Source organism: Brassica rapa, chromosome A02 (assembly GCF_000309985.2).
Source record: "Brassica rapa cultivar Chiifu-401-42 chromosome A02, CAAS_Brap_v3.01, whole genome shotgun sequence".
Lineage (NCBI taxonomy): Eukaryota > Viridiplantae > Streptophyta > Magnoliopsida > Brassicales > Brassicaceae > Brassica > Brassica rapa.
Window position 1 is genome coordinate 9,015,379 of NC_024796.2, and position 20,309 is coordinate 9,035,687.

At 36.0% G+C, this 20,309-nt stretch overlaps 2 protein-coding genes and 1 pseudogene across 2 annotated transcripts; 1 reads left to right on the forward strand and 2 right to left on the reverse strand.

Annotated features, from left to right (window-relative positions):
* The first annotated feature begins 983 nt into the window (after positions 1-983).
* On the forward strand, positions 984-4,188 carry LOC103852299 (probable polyamine oxidase 4). The gene is made up of 8 exons (XM_009129208.2): positions 984-1,396; positions 1,480-1,687; positions 1,812-1,925; positions 2,435-2,522; positions 2,619-2,807; positions 2,972-3,069; positions 3,162-3,594; positions 3,670-4,188. The coding sequence occupies exons 1-8, from the start codon at positions 1,357-1,359 to the stop codon at positions 3,991-3,993; spliced, it is 1,494 nt and encodes a 497-aa protein (XP_009127456.1). The 5' UTR covers positions 984-1,356; the 3' UTR covers positions 3,994-4,188.
* A 1,548-nt stretch (positions 4,189-5,736) lies between these two features.
* On the reverse strand, positions 5,737-7,951 carry LOC103852300 (butyrate--CoA ligase AAE11, peroxisomal). The gene is made up of 3 exons (XM_009129209.3): positions 7,722-7,951; positions 6,684-7,537; positions 5,737-6,584 (listed from the first exon to the last, which is right to left on the reverse strand). The coding sequence occupies exons 1-3, from the start codon at positions 7,917-7,919 to the stop codon at positions 5,897-5,899; spliced, it is 1,740 nt and encodes a 579-aa protein (XP_009127457.1). The 5' UTR covers positions 7,920-7,951; the 3' UTR covers positions 5,737-5,896.
* A 2,367-nt stretch (positions 7,952-10,318) lies between these two features.
* On the reverse strand, positions 10,319-17,734 carry LOC103852302 (annotated as a pseudogene).
* Between the last annotated feature and the right edge of the window lie 2,575 nt (positions 17,735-20,309).

The window sequence follows — 20,309 nt, forward strand, 5'->3', positions numbered from 1 at the left end:
AGTTTTATTTTGTAATTAAATTTAATAAAATAGATTTACCTAATTTCCACTAGTCAAATAATACCGAAAGTAAATGGTATGTCATGTATTGATTAAGTAAAGTTTTTTATTGTATTATGTGATAATTAAACCATAGTACGTAGTAATTGACAGAGAGAAATGAAAATGTTTAGCTTATCGAAGAAATTCTCTTTTCTCTTTGTTCAATTTTTCTTCTTTCATTTTTTTGGTGTTAGTGTTTTCTGTTGTCGTAAAAGTTGAAGAAAAAATTAAAGAGAAAAACTAACTAATAAATTACACACAAAAAAATCGTTTGACATACATGATTTATTTTTCTCATTCAATTACCGCGTAATACAGTTTAATTACCACATAATACATTAAAAACCTTATTTAATCAATACGTGACAGACAATTTATCTTCGATATTATTTGACTAGTTGAAGTTAGGTAAATATCAAGCTTTAGCGTATGTTAAAACCAGATTTCAAAAGTTCATGTATTGAATTTGAATTTTGTATTAGTTGATGTATGTTTTTGCACAAGTAAAGTGTTTATGTATTGATATGTATCATTGGTCCCTGTTGTTGTAGGAATTAGCCGGTTTTCTATTACCGGTTAACGACAACTCAACGTTTGACTAACGGAAATTAGGTCAATGTATGATAAAACCAAATTTTGAAAGTTCATGTATGAAAATTAAATTTTGTACTAGTTGATGTATGTTTTCGCACAGGTAACATGTTTATGTACTGATCGGGACCGTTGATCCTTGTTGATGTAGGAATTAGCCGATTTCCCAGCTGTTTTCTATAGTAATCACACATTTTTTTTTAAAAAAAGCCATAAAGTATCTAAAATGGCAAGAACATGTTGGCCAGAGAATAAAACCAGAAAATTAAAGGGCAAACACGTCATTTACACGTTGATGATGGAAAAAAAATCTGTAATAGTCGGCACCTGCAGCAGTATAAAAGGCTTTACCTATCTGGTTTTCACGAAAGCCACCTCGTCGATACCGAAGCATATTATTCTTTGTTTATCTTTCTTCTAAGGGAATTCATGTTTCTCGTCTTTTAAAACAAAATAGAAGAAAAAAAAATGCAGCGATCACGAAATTGCAAGATCTGTGGGAACGAAGCCATACACGCTTGCCGTCTATCGATCTCTAATCTCAAAGTTTTATTCGTTTTTGAATCGTCGCTATTGAATAATTCGATCTCCCGTTTTTGCGATGAGCTGGTCCGATAAGCTGCTCCTCCTCCTCCGATCTCTGCAGATTTTCAAATTTCCTCTTTAATCGGATCGTTTAGTTGATTTTTTTCACGAATTTTGGGAAATCTCCCTGTTTCTTCAATGGATAAGAAGGTTTCGTTTACCGATGAGCTTCCTGATGGTAATTGAGATTATGCATTGCGGTTTTAATATAGATTTAAGATTCATTGTAGAATGATTCATTGTAACATGTGTTTCGTGCAGTTACAATCTCAGCGCTTCTACAGAAGCAGAACAATGTGGTGCAGCCTTGTGTGATCGTGATAGGCAGTGGCATATCAGGTCTGGCTGCTGCTAGGAGCCTCTCTGAAGCTTCTTTTAACGTGACTGTTCTCGAATCACGTGATAGGATTGGTGGTCGCATCCATACCGATTACTCCTTTGGTTGTCCTGTTGATATGGGAGCTTCTTGGTGAGTTTCTTTTTTATTTTATTTTTATGATTTGTAGTATTTGTTGGTGTGGAATGGATAATTGTGATGTCTACGTTTTGAACAGCCTCTATTCGTTTAAAACCCTTTGTCAAACGTTGTGTAGGTTACATGGAGTCTCCAACGACAACCCCTTGGCTCCTATTATACGCCGTCTAGGGCTCACTCTATACCGAACTAGCGGGGATGACTCCATCTTGTATGACCATGATCTCGAAAGGTAACCTTTTCCTGCCTTTACGCTGTACTTGTGTTTGGAGAAACTTTTTAAACATTAAGGAGCCTTGGAGTTAGCTAATTATTGATATTATATATATTTTATATAAGATAATTTATTTTTTAGATTTAATTATAAACTTATTTTGATGAATTATCAAAATTAGATACACAATATAAATAAGTTAGAAAAATTTGTGGATTTGTATTGTACTAATATTATTAGTTAATTCAACAGATTTAAGCTAATTTAGACCAAACTAAACCGATTTAGAATGTTTTAAACCGATTCAAAAAGGTTTAAACCGGTTTGAGTCGTATAAATCGAACTAAAAAAAACGTTTCGGCTTAGTCGATTTGCCGACTAAGCATTGCCAGACTGATTTTTAGAACCATGGTACATACTATGACTAGATAGGTTTCTGTCTGAAACCTGTTATAACCCAATTTCTCTGTTTAGCGAGTTAGTTTATATCAACTTTTGTAAGTATAAATCTGGTTTTCCTATCTCAGTTATGGACTTTATGACATGCACGGGAATAAAATTCCGCCGCAGTTGGTCACTCAAGTTGGAGATGCATTCAAGAGAATTCTCGAAGAGGTAAGCTTTGCATTTGCTTGATTAAATTTTTGAATTAGCATCCTTTGTCGTAACAGTAGAAGCTGACCCATGCTTGCTTCCCTTGTTGATTTCTAGACGGAGAAAATAAGGGATGAAACTGCCAATGACATGTCAGTTCTTCAAGGAATATCCATCGTCTTGGATAGACATCCAGAACTAAGGCAAGAAGGAATTGCCTACGAAGTTTTGCAATGGTACATATGTAGGATGGAAGCATGGTTTGCTGTAGATGCGAATTTGATATCGCTCAAATGTTGGGATCAGGCAAGCCAACCAATTCTATTGTCCATTTATAAACACATTCTGCCAACTGTAACTTCATGTAGTAGTTCTAAGGATGGTCTATATATGAAGAGTTTTAATTTGTTTATTAGTGGAAGCAATACACTAAAGAAAAAGGCTCATCAAAGCTTATAATTGTTGTGCAGGATGAATGTCTTTCCGGTGGCCATGGTCTAATGGTACAGGGTTATGAGCCAGTGATCAGAACAATTGCTAAAGACATTGATATCCGCTTGAACCACAGGTAACTCATCATAATTCATAAGAGCTTATACATGTATCGTACTTAAAACAGTTAAACCTTATCACGTGTGTTTTGTAATTTAATTAACTCAGGGTTACTAAAGTGTCAAGAACATCTAATAACAAGGTTATAGTGGAAGTTGAAGGAGGAACCAACTTCGTTGCTGATGCTGTTATCATCACTGTGCCCATCGGTGTGCTCAAGGCAAACCTGATTCAGTTTGAGCCGGAGCTCCCACAATGGAAGACCTCTGCGATATCTGATCTTGGAGTAGGCAACGAGAATAAGATTGCCCTGAGATTTGAAAACGTGTTTTGGCCCAACGTGGAGTTCCTGGGGATGGTTGCACCAACTTCTTACTCGTGTGGCTATTTTCTGAATCTTCACAAAGCAACAGGCCATCCTGTGCTTGTTTATATGGCTGCAGGAAACCTCGCTAAGGACCTTGAAAAGCTATCCGATGAGGCTACTGCAAATTTCGTAATGCTACAACTTAAGAAAATGTTTCCCGACGCACCTGACCCGGTAAGAAATCATCATCTTATTGCACAACCTGTATCTCATATGTTGTTTTAAGTACTTACAAACAAACGAAAACAGGCTCAGTATCTTGTGACACGGTGGGGAACGGATCCAAACACATTGGGGTGTTACGCATATGACGTAGTTGGGATGCCGGAAGATCTATACGCGAGGCTAGGAGAGCCGGTTGATAATATATTCTTTGGAGGAGAAGCTGTGAACGTCGAGCATCAAGGGTCTGCTCACGGAGCCTTCTTAGCAGGAGTCTCGGCCTCTCAGAATTGTCAGAGGTATATCTTCGAGAGACTCGGAGCTTGGGAGAAACTCAAACTTGTTTCTCTTATGAGAAATAGTGATATACTTGAAACTGGAACTGTTCCTCTCCAGATCTCCAGGATGTAATTGTTCTACCTCTTATCTTTCTTTTACTTTCATTTAGTTTTCTGCTTAAAACACAAGCAATGGTTCTTTTTTTTTCCTATCTGAAAACAAAAACAAATAAACATTTCGACTTCTGCATGGTGAAGTACTTTGAGAACCCGTAAACACATGGGTATATTTTTTTACTTTCCTTTTTATCAAAGGGTATATTTTTGATTAAGCAGCTTTTAGAAGAAAAAAAAAGTAAAATTTAAATATAAACTAAAAGATAATTATAAAAACGTTAATATTTTAGCACTACGAACCTCAAGTGGGTATATGTACCGTTGGAGTTGTTCTTATTTTTGTTAAAGAATTTTCATTAATAAAGATTAAAAGTCGCAAGGAAGCAAACACCAACAGAAACAACACCTGTGAAAAGAAAGGAGGGGAATGAAACAGCAGAGGATGATCTACGCACAACAGCCAATATAGAAGTAAAGTGGGACTAAAATCTATGGTGAATCAAACCAAAAAAGTAGCCAGGGTAAGACTTCGTGAAAGACCCTGAGAAGTCATAGCGGAGCATTTGTCACGCAGTCAAGAAAAGGTGAACCTAAGAACGCACGAAGGGGGCCAAGGAAGACCATCATGAAGGCGTCTCTTACGTTCTCTCTAGAGCTCATAAACACACAGTTTGCCTTTGCCAAACCTGAAGAATAGCAAGCTTAATTATTTTATCCACATGAGAAATGGGCAACCAGTTTAAAACATCCCCAACCAAGCTGAAGGCCAAGATGGAATGTGAAATCAGCTTATAACCAAGTTCCAAACAACTGAAGAGAAAGAGCAGCTAAAAATCCCTGCTTCCATTACTATTTCCACACAACAAACAGACTGCCTCAGAGTCCGGATTCCAAGCTGCAATGCGATCAAAGGTAGGGTTACGATTAAGAATGAATAGTAGCCATGAGGTAGTAGCAAAGTTTTTGATCTCAGGCCAAGGATTTTTTTTTGAACATCCAAAAATAGCTATAGTTTTCATCTTTTAACGCCCAAAAAAAAGAAGAAGAGATGTATTTATAATTTATGTCTTAACCGTACCACCCAAAGAGACCCTGAAGATTATCCATAGAAGCTTTAAAATACAGGTCTCATTCCAGTGAAAAATATTGCGCATTCCCAAACCCCCCTCGGCCTTTGGGGCTGACAATTCTTCTCAAGATACCTTTGCGCCCGTAGATGCCAATAGTACCATGCCAAAGAAATGAGCTACATAGGCTATTAATTTTCCTCATTACACACTTTGGCTAAAGGAAAGCAGACATCCAGAAGCATGTTATACCTACAATTACCGAAGAAATGAGAGTACGGCGACAAGCCATTGATAACTCCTTTGAAGTCCAAGAGCCCAACTTTTTTTATAGCGGTTTTATTGGGCTAGAAGAGGCTTGTGAGTATTAATTTTCAACGTCACATGTAACTGTGACTAATTCTTAGCTGTCTGACTTTGTCGTGAAGACATTATCGATGTTTTCAAGCTTGTTTTTGAGTTCACTATCATCGTCTTTTGAAGATCTATATGGTTTCATTACTTTTGATGTTGTTTGTTATGCTTTGTGTCAAAGACGACGTACAATTTCTTTTTACTGTAACCAATCAATTTGAATGAATGAAAAATAAGTGGTGTTCCAAAAATAAAAAATAAAGCTTCCCTAATTATTAAATAGTGTACTTTTGAGTAAAATATTTAATAAAATAGTGCCTTGCTTTTAAGAGCAGAAGTAAAAATAAAAAGTATTATTCTCTTTAGGACTTTAAAACATGATATGATATATGTTGTGATGTAAATAATAATGAAGGTATTTTTGGTAGCGATCTGGATCTGTCTAGCAAAGCACAAATACTGAAACAAAGAGAGAGAAATACATGGATGGATATGGCTTTAAAGCCTAGAACTAACATGATCAACACGGCGTCGTTGAACTTTCTTGGAACCCACACCGTCCTCATCGACTACAAAAGCCTTAGCGATGTCTCTCAGTTTAGACTTGAGGATCTTTCCGTTGCTGTTCTTTGGCAGCTCTTGAAGGAACACAACCTTCCTTGGACACATAAAATGTGGCATACTATCACGGCAATATGCAATCAAGTCTCTTTCGCTGGTCACGAATTCCTCTTCACGGGGTCCTTGTCTAGTCTCAACAACTTTTAGAACAATAAATGCACAGGGAGTTTCACCCCAAAGAGGGTGAGGCATGGCCACCACAGCAGCCTCGACCACTTTCTGATTCTCGTAAAGGACTTTCTCGACCTCTATACTGCTGATGTTCTCACCTCCCGAGATGATGATGTCTTTGGATCGATCTTTGATCTCTAAGTGCCCATCAGGATGAATCACACCTATATCTCCAGTGTTGAACCATCCGTCTTTAAACGCTTCAGATGTTGCTTTAGGGTTCTTTAGATAGCCTTTCATTACACTGTTTCCTTTGATGACGATCTCTCCTGTTGTCTTGCCGTCGCGTGGGACACTCTCCTGAGTTGTCGTGTTCTTTACGTCAACGTCTGCTAGCGTTATGTTTCTTATCCCTTGCCTTGCTTTCAGCTGCATCTGTCGATGCTCTGGTAGTCTGTTCAAAATTGTGTAGAAGAATTGTCTTATCAAACGTTATAATTTTCAACATCACTGTTAAGGAAATTTCTTTAACATGGTTATATTATATATTTACCTGTTCCATTCGTCTTGCCACTCACAAAAGAGAACGGGTCCGCTGGTCTCCGTAAGCCCATAGCCATGCATTATTCGGAACCCCAACTGCTCTACCTTCTTAAGAAGTGCAGTGGGTGGGGATGAACCTCCGGTCAAAATGTGAACAGGCCGTGACCTGTGTGACCGGTCACTCTGCTCTCCTTCTATAAGAAATCTCAAGACTGTAGGAACACAAGACATGTGCGTAACGCCATGAGAACTTATGTTCTTATAGATCTCTGGGGCAGTCACGTGCCTTAAGCATACATTGGTGCCTCCACGCGCAGCCACAGACCATGTGTGCGACCATCCATTGGCATGAAACATTGGCAAGGTCCAGAGGTAGACCGGTGAAATCCCCATCTCCCAGTCCATAATCGTGCTCAAAGCGCTCAAGTACGCCCCTCGGTGGCTAACCACCACACCTTTTGGGTCGGCTGTTGTACCAGACGTGTAGTTCAAAGAAATAGGGTCATGCTCATTGCGGACACAGAACGTACTTGTGGAAAGAAATTGCGAAGGATCTCCTGTACGGATGAGACCCTCGTACTCCAACTCCCCAGGGGAATGTTTTGTAGTGGAATCCATATCATTAATGAATATGATTAGTGGCTTAGGTATTGAGTCGTCAAACGGTAGGAGATGGAGGACTTCTTGGGTCAAAGGAGCAAACTCATGGTCAACGAATAAGATCTTTGGCTGGGCGTGGCGTAGGATGATGGCTATGGTTTTGGCGTCCAGGCGAGTGTTAATAGGATTCAGTACGGCCCCGGTCATTGGAATGGCAAAATGCATCTCGTACATGGCGGGTACGTTTGGGGCCAAAATCGAGACCTAAACAGATATAGATAAATATTCAGTATGTAAGGCATCGATAAAGATAAAACAAAGAGAAAGGAAAAGTTATGCGATTCATATGCTATATATGTCATCATATTATCGTTAGAATGGCTAACGAGGAATCCATACAATTATTAGCCTTGCATAGGAAAAGAGAAAGTAAAAGGGATAAGCATACGATGTTGTTTCGGGTGATATTAAGAGAGAGAAGAGCGGCGGCCAGTCGACAGCAACGGTCATAGGTCTGGGGCCAAGTGAAACGAGTTTGTCTGTAGATTATGGAGGTTCGATTGGGGTAACATTCCGAAGCTCGTTTCAAGAACGTTATGGGTGTTAGAGGAACATTGTTTGCTTCACATATCGTCAGAATATCCATCTTGTATGAGTGAATATGTGTGGGGCAATAAGGATATGCAAATCCACATTATATAGAGAAAATTGTAGAATAGTGACATGCAGGTCGTGCCTAATATTAGTACTAATTGGTTAATGACATGCAGCCATGCAGGTTGCCTAAAGTTTTGGTAGCGACCAAACTAGATAATGCGATCACTTTGCTTTTTTTTTTGGTTATAAAGGTTGTATAATGTGATAATTTCACATGTTGAGTGTCACTTGATGATCATTCTATATACTGAATCTGCCTAGGGTACATTATAACATACGCATTCAAAACTCCACTCAAGTTAAAAGGATTATCTGTGTGCAAGTCAACATATCTGACATTCATATTTTTTACCTTGAGTAATTTTCGAATAAGGAAACTGCATAAAAGGTTAAATCAACATATGCTGCTATTACGTCGAAAACTAAACCGAGTTTGACTGATTTTGAAATGCCTTTATTGCCTCTAAATATTAATAGGTTTAGAGTTATGCTGAATAATAAGTGAGAAAAATAGATGGCTAAATTTTTTAACTAAACGAATTAATTAGAATATGCAATTCAAAACCAGAAAAATCATCAAATGAGGTGAGTTCACATCCAAACAGATGGCCGAATTTTGAAAGAATCGACATAAACTAAGTCATTGAGAAGGACATACCCGTTTATGATATAATAGTTGCTTAAAACATTAGGCACGAAATACCTGACATATCGCAGTGTGACCATCCATTTGCATTATTGCTTTTTATTGTTCACATGCGTTTGTAATCTTATAATAGAAAACAGGTCGTTGTCGACAGAGATATGTTGCGACCTAAAATTTTGGTTTTTGATATAGAGAACTAAGTACCTCTTTTTTTTTTTTGTTCTTTCTTTTTATAGATCAGAAATTGATATCTTAATATAAGATTACATCAATGTTTAAGAAAAGTTTAAAATCTGTGGAACAAAATTACACCATTCTTGAGAAATCGAAGATGGCTCGTATAAAACAGTCACTACAAAAAAATAGTTGTTTAGTATCATTTATTTTATATATTTACATTACTTATAAATGATGTAAGATAATTTTACATTAGTTAATTAAATGACTCTGAAAGTAGTGATGCAAATAATTTGCTATCATTCCTTTTACAATTGATGTAAAAATGTTAAATATTTGTATCAGTTATACCAAATGATTTCAAAATGTATCAATTGTACGAAAATGATATTAAAATCTACATCAGTTTTTAAATGATGTTAGTTTTGTGTCAATTAAAGCAAATGATTTTAATTATTTCTATAATTTAACAATAACTGATATAAACTAATTTTAATTTTTTAAATTAATATTTTAATAATTGTGTAATTTATAATTGTCGAGTAAATGTACTTTACCATTTGAACGTTTGGCTTAGAAAGGAAAATGCTTTTCCAAAAACTATTTTTCATTGACGATAATCTGAAGAACAAGAAAAAAAATACATAGACTCCACAAAAAGCATGAAGATGAAAGAACTTGAATTCATGTAGAGAAAAAGATTGTAAATTAAAAAGAATTCTTCTTTTTTTATCTTCATCTTCGGTCTCCATTTGTAGCCTGAAACTCAATTGATTTATTGAAGAATTTTCCATCATCTGTTTTTTTCCGAGACTTCTACTCCTTTAAATATGCAAGTGATTCTTCATTTGCCACAGAAAAGAATGAATTCTAACAAAGAAAATACTCAAGTCATAAACAGAAGGAAACAAATTATAATTTTCCAAAGAAGAGAAGAAGAAGAACAAAAGAAAAATAATATACCTTTTCAGATTTTTTTTATCAGATTCGTCCAGTTAGCAGATTCTTCTTTACTTTTTTACTTTCAAACCCTGCATAAGAAAAAATATAATCATTATCATCATGACCCATAAAAAATGAAAAATGCTTGACTACTAGAGAAGTAATTCATCGCAGGTATTATACATATGTGTGAATTTTTCTTATCAAGTAGCCTAGAACAATAAATTTGGAACTTATAAAAAAGTTGAGGAAACTGAGAAGCAACACGAACAGATGAGTGAGAATATTGACAGATAATGTGATTTTTTTGAGATCATGAAGCAGTTATAGAAGAACATGAGTCAATCTAATCTATTAAAACCATTAAAAAAAAAACAAAATCGCAGAAATCGTAACTAATTTCACGTAAGTTTGGCTGATATTTCTTTAAATGTTTTATAATAGAACAAATATTTTAAATGATGCAAACTATGCAAAAACATAACACAACTTCCAAAAACTGTTCATCACCTTATCCTCTCCTCCCTATTTCTCCCTTCAACCGTTCATCTCTGCAACTCCGATGACCGGCGCGTGGCGGTTCCGTTAGCGCCACCGCCGGTCCGTTCAGCTTTATTTTCAACGTCTTTAGTAGATCTCGTATTTAGATTATGTTAGGGTGTGTTTCTAGTTAGGCGGAAGGCTTTGGTTCGAGGAGCTTGTGTCGGGTCACGGTCTTCTTGGAGGTCGTGTGGCTAGTTGGTTGGGTCAGCCGCCGGTTCATGGTGGTCCCTTATCGAGTCGTGTCTCGGATTCCTTCGTGCTTGTTTGGGTTGGTATATCGGATGGTCTTGTAGCGTCATGGTCTTGGCGGTGGTTTTGGAGTTGATCGCTGGTGTTGGTCTTTCCGGTTGGTGTCTGTTGTGTCTTTAGCAACGGGTTTGTTTTGGCGGGGCCAGATGTTCCGGCTTTAGTTTCTATAACAGATTCCTAGTTGGTTTGGCCTGGTCTTGTTCATGTGCTCGGCTTTTCTTCTTATCCGTATCAAGGTTGCTATGCTAGGAGTTGGTTCAAGTCTGGTTTGTGGTTCGTCTTTTGGTTGTGGTCTTGTTGCGGGAGCATCTATTCTCTCTTCCTAGAAGCTGTGTGTTTCTAGTGGGGTTACTAGCGTCGCAGTGGTTCCGTCCTTCAGTTCTTCTCTTGCGAGGAGGTGGCCGTTCTTCAGTCGGTAGATGGCTGAGTTTGGGATGCGAGGGTCCCCGTGTAAGAATTGGAGGTCTTGGAAGGCATTTTCCCGGTCAGAGTTCAAGGTTTTTATCTTGTGCTTGAGCTTGTTTTCGGTTTTGGCTCCTCTTGATAATGGTCGCGGTGAAGTTTCTGCCTTTGCTCTTTGTTATGTTGCAACTATCTCGGCCATTTAGAGTCTGGTGGGGTTCTTGGTGTTCACTCTCCGCTTTGTAGCAGTGTGGTTCTACTCGAGCTCTTGTCTTTCAGCTCTGTTGGCGATGTGAAAATAGTATGTTTGAGTATTATGGATTTGGAGACCCTCTAGTGATTAGTCTCTCTTTTGTCTCAAGTTGGTACGATAGTGTTGTTCCCATAAATCTATTGGGTGTAGGTTCCCGTAAATCATTCGGGCTTTGTTTGTCTGAGTATTGGCATTATGTTTGTAAGTTTCATTTCATCTGTTTAATCAAATTCTAATTGAGTAAAAAAAAATGATGCAAACTAAGGTAAAATAACAAAAAGAAAATCTATTTTGTTTGTATCAGTTATTTATTGACGTAAGTTTTGTAACATTCTAACAAATGACGTTAGCCAAAAATAAACACATGTATCAGTTATTTAAGCGATTTAAAATATTAAAATAATATCAGTTCCGTTAAAATGATACAAATTAGTAAGAATTATATCATTTAATTAAACTGATGTTAAATCAATTCATAATAACGTCAATTGTTATAACTGATTTTAAATTATGGACATTTATTTCATTTGAGAATAAGTAATGTAAAATAGTATCACTTATTTTTATGATACAACTTAAGTGATTCAGTTCACTATTTTTTTTTTGTAGTGAGTGTTCATGTTATTGATTTATAAACGTAACAGTTATATATATATATAAAATAAAAAAATTAGGAAAATAGAAACTTGGAAGTGCATGTTTGAACTACTTTGATTTGATGTAGGCTACAACACCAACATAAAAAGCGATAATGTTCATAATGTTGTAAATGGTGAGGTGATCAAGGATACGAAGAAGAAGAAGTGTTATGAACGAACGCGAACTAACTTTAAAAAATGAAAAAAAAAAAACAAAACGATCTGAGATAAATACCCGTTTACGTTTGTATATTCATTATGTGAAATAAATAATTTAAAATTTTTTTGACCTATATTTATAGTAGCCACAATTCTCAATTTCTTTTTCCCTTTATGAAAATATACTTATCCTAGAAAATGTAATTTTAGAAAATGTAATTTTCCTGATCCTAAAAAGCGTATCTGGCAAGAAGGTATAAGACTTTTTCCTTGTACACGGATATTTAAGACATTTTCATAATTAACAAGAAGGTTGACATCTTGAGCCAGAACATTCATGTTGAGTCTTCGCTAACCAATCATTTGACTTACGAAAAAATCAACAAATCGGTCTTTGAAGTAATTTTGTTTTAAACTTTTCTTTTGATCTTTTCTAAAAACACGGTCGGCTCACTTTCAATCAGATAGATAGATAAGAATGAATTGAATTTTGAAATGAGAATGAAAACTAAACCAAATGGTACAGATATTTAGAGTGGTGCTCTAATGCAACCTGATAAAACCTTGCCCAGGACTCGGCCACCCTGATTTTGGTTGGAGCGGAAAGATAGTATGAGCTGAGTAGCTACTAGCTTATTTCGGGTGATAAATGGACTAAATGAGTTATATTAGGGCGCCAAAGACCCTGGATTCACCCACTCTCTTGTCTATGGATATAACTCACCAAGTCAACATGATAAGTTGTTGGTTGCTTCAGGTTCACACACCTCACAACCAAGTTGTACGTCAAGAACAAATGAACCACCAAATTGTAAAAAGGATTTTGATTGAAACATGATGGTTAATTTCAAAAGAAACACCTTCAAAGGTTTATGTAGGAAAGAAAAAGCGTGAACACATAATAAGAATGTAGAAAAACTAGAAAGACTTGAAAGGAAAAATGTCAAGCCTTAAACTCAGGAAAACGAGATGTTGAATAGCAAAGCTGTCCCATTGACTCGACCAAAAGATGATTCTTCATTTTCAATAGACTGGGGCAGGTGTCCAATTCCTCTTTAAGTTGTTTGGTTTTATATCTTCTCAATGTTCTCATAGACCCAGTCAGAAAACAAATGGGATCATCATGGTCAACAATTATTTCTTAGGCCGAGAAGGCCTTAACTCGACCATCATCATTTTGGTCTCGATCCACTTCATTTCTAGCTTGATCAAAATGTTTCTTATGTCCCACATGATCGTTAAGAAGACCCACCAATTTCCAAATTGAGATCAGGTCCATCTTGATTCATTTGAGCCCTCTTCTCGACCCATCCATCAGACACGTCCTCGCCATCGTCCGGTCAATCGGCTAGTCCATCATTGACATATGTCATATCAGCAGACTGCCAAGTATGATTGCCATGATTTAAAATCACGGAAAATGGCACAAATTCTCCACAGACAACTTCTCAACAAGCTTAAAGAAAATTTTAGGCTCCAAAGGCACTTTCAATCATTCTCCATTTCCTACACGAGTACCTCGTGTCGTCAATTCCACTGCAAATTTTTAAGCACAGACTGCAAGATCTTTTGATAAAGTTTTGCTTTTATGGGTTGGTATATTCCAATTTAATTTTGCAAAACATCTCAAATTTCAAATTTGAGTAAGAAAATAGTGTTTTGATGTCAAAGAAAAAATATAATAGTCATAAAACCTTTTTTATAAAAAAAAACCTCCTCATATTATTAGCGAAAACATAGTTGCATCCTTACATTACTTATAAAAAACTCTTTTAATTTATATTTTATTGACGATTTAAACTCTTAAACAAGAGCTTTTTACAGAGCGATTTCTCTTTAAAATATAGCAAACTTTTCTTCCAATTCTTCCACGCTTTCCATTTTTTATTGTTTGATTCCTTTATTCTTTGTTCTTCTTTTCCCCCACTTTCTTACTTTTTTTTTAATTAAGAAACGTATCTATTCCAATTGTATCATTGATCTCTACCATCCAATCCTTCGTATCTTCAACAACGCCCATTTGAATATTGGTTAACATGACGTGAAGCTTCGTAGACAATGCATTTTCTCCTGTTATGTATTTTATCCTGCGGTTACAGATGGTATGAGCCAAATCAGACATTAAGTAACCACAGATTGAAGATCAAATCTTTAGAGTTCTAGTATATTAAAAAAAACTAATCACTTTGTCTCATAAAAGGTCACACTTTCAACAGCTCTAACGACCACTGCAGTTCCTTTACAGAATACTTCTTCCGCCTCTAATAGCTCATCCACAGAAACATCACGTTCTTGAACCTGTATACATTTGAATAATAATTTACGGATCTTGAAAATGTCTACTTACAAAAGGTATTTATTATATAAAAGCTCGAACCTGGTAGCCAATATCACGGGCAAGTTCGCTTATGCTTTTCCTTGTGATTCCTGGTAAAATAGTTCCTGAAATTGGTGGAGTAGACAGAATATTTTCCTATAAAATGAATGAATACAATTAGTTTATACTAGGTTACTGCAAAGGATCTAATGGTTTAAACTTTTTATTAATGTAATTGTTGACCTTGACAACGAAGATGTTACAAGTAGAAACCTCTTCGATGTTTCTGCCAGTTGCCGCATCCAGAAACAAAACATCAGAGAAACCCGCTGACTTTGCTTCACGCAACGATTTCACAACCTTCAAGAGAAACAATAAATAGATATACAGAGAAAAAAGAAACTAAAGAAACATTCCATTAAATTTGGTTTTTTTATAATATTCCAATAAACTTGTTGCCATGGATATCTTTATGGTATTTCTATGACTTTGCTTACTGGAGAATAGTTTGTGCAGCTCTTTACACCGCCAGTTCCACCGGTATGGGCACGTCGATACGTATGATCAACTTTGAGGTTTAAGCCTGAGCTGACCTATAAAGTTAATATATAATCTCAATTTGTAAGTGCTACGGTGCATATGATTCAACAAAACAATTTAATATATCGATATTTTAGATTCTACATAAAAAAAAAGATTACATACAAATCGAATCAACATTTCAAAGATTAAATAGCTTCTATAATATTTTTAGTACTATTAAGACGGCCATGTAAGGACCGAGAGTACTTTATTATTTCTATGACAAACACCCTTACCTTATGATAATTTCCAACGGGAGATACGTAAACAACGAACATATATTCAGGTGCTGAAGCTATTCCAAGGACCGCAACCACTCCCTATGAGCAGAGGCCTAATGTACAAAGTTCCTTTACCCGGAGGAGGAACCTAAAAAAAACAAAGTTCCATAAAAATCTTTAGCTACTTATAATGGTTAATAAGTGGTTGGACAAAGAGACACAGTAGTCCATAGGCCATACCCATTTCTTGTTGGCAATCACAGTTTGCGTAACTGCCTCGACGAACTGGTCAACGGAAGGAGGTGTCATACAAAGCCTATCCGCACCCATTTGCATACGAAGAGCGTTTTGTTCAGGGCGAAAGAGTGTGATCCGTCCCATTTGTGTCCTGTAAGCCTTGAGACCTTCAAATAGTCCCTACAAACCAAAGGCAATCTGAAATTGATCTCTTACATGAACTGTAACATTACAAGCTTTTTCTTAAAAATATTTAATCTAAAATATCTACATATCCGATTCTGGATAAACATAAGAAATCGGTATTTTGTTAACTAGGTGAATTCCAGACTAATCTTCTAAAAGCATTTCCAGCTCATTGCTATTTTTCTTCTCTTAATGCTAAGATAGAGGAAAATAAACTCCAGCCCATCTTTACATTTAGAAGAAAATATAACATTACCTTTTTATTTTCAAAATGGTTCTTTAACTTTGAAATTTTATAGTTATGAGAAAAATACAGTAATAACTCTATCTCTTAAAGAAATAATGTTTATATAAATAAATTCACACTTTTATTTACATAATACTCTTTTAAAGAAACTTTTGTTTAATAATGTCATAATTTTATAAAAATGTTGCAAAATTTTGAAAAACTTTCGTGAATAAATGTACTAATTGTATTAGAAATATATATACTAAAGAAATTTCTATTATAAGAGGAAGAAATAAAAGAATACATTGTAGAAAAATATATATCTATTGAAGATGGTCTAATTAATATGGTAGGAATTAATAAGTTTTTCCTTGCCAGTAGTAACCAATCATAATTGCAATCTTAATAGAGGAGTCAACTCTAGTATCCAACTAGCAGAGGTCTTGAATTAGTAGACAACCCATGAGTGAGTTTTTATATGATAGATGGTTTAATATTTATAACAGAAAGCGAATCGGGAAGGGAAAATTGAATCGTAACCGTATCAAGCTTATCTAAATAAGATCGAAAGAAAAACCAACACTATAGACAAAGACCTGGCCATAGTTGAGAATCCCAGCACTAGGGCTTATTGAAATGTCCCCGTAAGGAACAATCTTCCCTTCTGAAAAGCTCTCTCCTTGTTTGCATTTCGCCACATACATATAAGGGCTGTTCGTTTGGTTGCCGCAGGTACCGGCGGCAGCGGCAGCGTCAACATTCTGCGTCAACTCTTGTTCGTTTCGTTGACGCAGGAACCGGCGGCAGCGGCAGCGTCTTAACGCTGCGTCCTGCGGCTGACGCCGATAAAACCTGCGGTCGCGATATGATATGCGGCAGCGTCAGCGGCAGCGTCAACGTCTGCGAAACGAACAACAACTGTCCTCATTGACGCTGCCGCCGCCGCTGACGCTGCCGCTGCTGCTGCCGCTGCCGCTGACGCCGAAACCTGCGGCAACCAAACGAACAGGGCTATAATCTGTTGGAATCAGAGTGAATCCAAGCTCTTCCCAGTTTACATTTGCGTACTTTTCATCTGCTTCACTGTTTTAAATACAACGCATTACAATACCAAAAAGAACCCCAAATGATTAAAATGATTTTGAATAAATAGAAAACTGGCGAATAGGGCAAATCAACACGATAAAGCTATATCAGCATACATATTACGAGAAATAAATGTTTATTTTCATTTGACGTTTCAATTTTTTTTATAATAAGATGGTATTTTTAACCTTGTAAGACAAGATGATGATGAAGGGTGCACAGTCGGAACCATTGGATAGAGTAAAACAAAGAAATAAAGAAAGAAAATGGTTTGAACTTTGGACAGATGATGTGTTTTGAAGAAGGCTTATCTCGCCTCCTTTTATAAGGATAACAACAAACTAACCCTTCGAATTCAATCGGTCACAACAGGTCTTACGTATTATTATGTAAATTAAATAACTTTGGAATCTCCACCTAATTTAGCATTTGAAAACACTAAAAGCTTAGTTGATATAAAAACGTTAAGGTATAATATTTAATTATGTATAAATGTATCATATATTAGAGGATTGGTAAATTTAAAATGAGCAAGGTTAATATTCATATACTTTCCCACAATGATTGAGTTGCCACCGCAAACGATCGGACTACATACCTTTTTTTGTCACAGGATCGGACTACGTGCCTTTTTATTTATTTTGAGCGTATTCCAAGAAAATTAAAATAAGAGTGTATATATATATGTAATTACAATCGTCCCCGATCATAGTGTTGGTGATAACTGTGGCATGTTGGAAAATCAATGGTACTTAAATAATGTCCAATTCTATTAAAATACAACCATGTTTTAGTTTATATATATATTATATTCGAAGAATCATCGGTCCACATCGCATGCAACACATGGAGATTTTAAAACTGAATTCTCGCCAAACTACTTTGTTAAAAACTAAATATTATATATGTTGATGGAACACCACCTAACTTTTAACTATTTCTTAAGAGCTAACGATAAACTTGCGGAGATTAGTTTTAATTTCTTGTTGCTTTCGCCAGGGCTTTCGCACATTAAGCTTAGGAATACATTTATTTGTTAATATACTTCGTAAAAGTCTTCGTCAGTTAAATACAGAGTGATTATTTACATGTTAAGAAGTCAGGAATATTGAGATGTTAAAAAAAAAAAGGAGAATTAATATATATGGTGATTTTGGAGGAGCCTTTTGAATGTAGAGCTGCACAGACGCGTCAAATTTTTAACCATGGATGGAGATCTTTCCACCGTTAGATTGAGCCCATCTTTTAACACACGATATATCTTTGAGTTAGTTTTCCAATGCCACCGGTTTGAAGTCAATCAGTATCCTGTTGCAGAAGTTATGCCCGTTTTATTGAAGAGTTGTCAGTCTGCCTCGCAAGAGGAAGCTGTCGAGGAGATGAAGGACTGTTGATCGACGACAAAGCATTGGTATCGATCGACAATGATTCCAGAACGTGGGCCAAGCATATTTCAAGACCGTTTGAAGCCCAAAAGCCACAAAAAGTTAGCAAAATACCCATAGACGACCAAAAATCCTATTTATGTATGTCTAAGTCATTGTTGATGGCAACAAGCTTTCTATTATCATATTCTATTGTTTTCTCTTAGGTTTGGAGAGAATATCAATTCTCCTTTAGAGATTGATTGGAACTCCATTGGTTTTATCATTGATTTCTTATCTATTATATTATTCAGACTATGATTTATGTTATTGCTCGCATGTCTGAGTAATTCATCTTGTTAGGTTTAGGGATTTCATGAGCTTAATGTCAAAATGATAATCAATTAGAATTGCTAGATTATCTATAGATCTCTACACCAGGGTGATTTGTAATACTAGGATCTGGAATAGTTAGAATAGCACGACAGTGTGATTAATTGTTTGAACCTAGAATCATAAGATAGTTGAGAGGCACGGAAATGCAATCAATTAACGGAACCCGATCTCTGCTGAATTAGATACATTGGCGCATACGAGAGTTGGTCTAGGAATCTAGTTGAACTAAATCGATTAGATCGTTAAAACTTGTCTAAGGAAGCATCGATCGACGCTCAGGCCATAACATCGATCGACGCTCGCTCCAAGTCTATAAGCGACAACTGAGACTATACTCAGACATCTGATTAGCAATTACATGCGAAAGTTGGATTACTTACTTATTAAAATCGAGTTCTAGAATTGAATCTATAAACCATTAGCATCCTTGAATTGAAGTTTTGAATCTCTTGATTGATAAATCCCTAGGTCTAGCTATTTCTCCTAATTTTTTACAACCTCAATCAACCAATCGAACAACTACTTTGTTCATCTTACTTTCATTGATTTACTGCTTTATAAACTGTTTGCCTAGCTTAATCTTGATTTCTATAGTATATTGTGTTCCCTAGCTATCTGTGGATTCGATTCCTAAGTACTACAACTGAACTTCTTATTTGAGAGAGTAAAGTCACTCCTTAGTATAATTTGAGTGATATCAACTACGTCCAAAATTATATTTACACATGTCATATGACCCGATAATCTTTTGAGACCGTTAACCAAAAATTTTATATTTTTACGACATTAAATTGTTATCCATTAGGTACACGTCAGGAATTCATGATGGAAGTCAATTTTTTCTTGGTTTTCGTTCTCGACATATTTGTAATGGATGTCAAAAAAATTTGTCTTCGTCGGGAGTCTACCAAAAATTTCTGATGGATTCTTGACAGAAGTCAAATATTTGATCTCCGTCAGGAATTCTTTAGGAATTTTCGATAACTTTCTCCATATGACATTCCGTCGGAGCTTTGTCGGACTTTCTTCGAGAATTCCTGATGAATTTTTTTGTTGGAGAAATTTGTTTTCTTGTAGTGACCACTTCTATTTAAGATCAGCTTCACGTTTCTCACATAACAGATCGACTGAAATATACATTCGCCGTACATAATATACTACGAAAAATATAAGAACGAAAGCACATTCTTTGATCATTGAGAACTACGTACAAAGAATGAACTTTCCATAGCATGCATTATAACATAATCTTTCGAATTGCCTCAAATTTGGTTCCGGCCAAGAACTCCTTTGATCGTTCAATCCTTCTTCTCAAATTTCTCTCTCTAGAACTTTGTTCTTGCTTTGACTTCTCTCTAAGACTCGTTTTTGAGTTGTGGAAAGAATTAGAGATGTATGTTCTTTTTTATAGTATTACATGGCCTTCCTTTCCTAGTCGGGTATTTGATGTTGTTTCTTTATTTGGTGTATTCACATCTCGCCATCAATGTTCTGACTCATTCTCTACAATAGTTTTCTTAACTAATTTCTGCAACTAGAGCTAGTCAAACTTACTTTACTTTACCCACATTATATGATAGTAAAATTTTCCTTAATCAGCTTTCTGGTATTGTTCTTTCTTTACTTATACCTGATCGTTGCATGATCATTTCACCGTCACTTATCCCAAGCCAATTAGGTTTCAGTGTTTATGGAACATCTGACACTTAGTCAAACTCTAGCATCTTCTCTCCAACTTTTTTACGAGAACAA

Bases quoted from the DNA above. Each gene is read 5' to 3' on its own strand.
- LOC103852299 (XM_009129208.2), top strand. From the start codon at position 1,357: ATGGATAAGAAGGTTTCGTTTACCGATGAGCTTCCTGATG. The intron at 2,523-2,618 runs GTAAGCTTTGCA...GTTGATTTCTAG, and splicing joins TCAAGAGAATTCTCGAAGAG to ACGGAGAAAATAAGGGATGA. The intron at 3,595-3,669 runs GTAAGAAATCAT...AAACGAAAACAG, and splicing joins TTCCCGACGCACCTGACCCG to GCTCAGTATCTTGTGACACG.
- LOC103852300 (XM_009129209.3), bottom strand. From the start codon at position 7,919: ATGGATATTCTGACGATATGTGAAGCAAACAATGTTCCTCTAACACCC. The intron at 7,538-7,721 runs GTATGCTTATCC...ATATCTGTTTAG, and splicing joins ATATCACCCGAAACAACATC to GTCTCGATTTTGGCCCCAAA. The intron at 6,585-6,683 runs GTAAATATATAA...AATTTTGAACAG, and splicing joins TGGCAAGACGAATGGAACAG to ACTACCAGAGCATCGACAGA.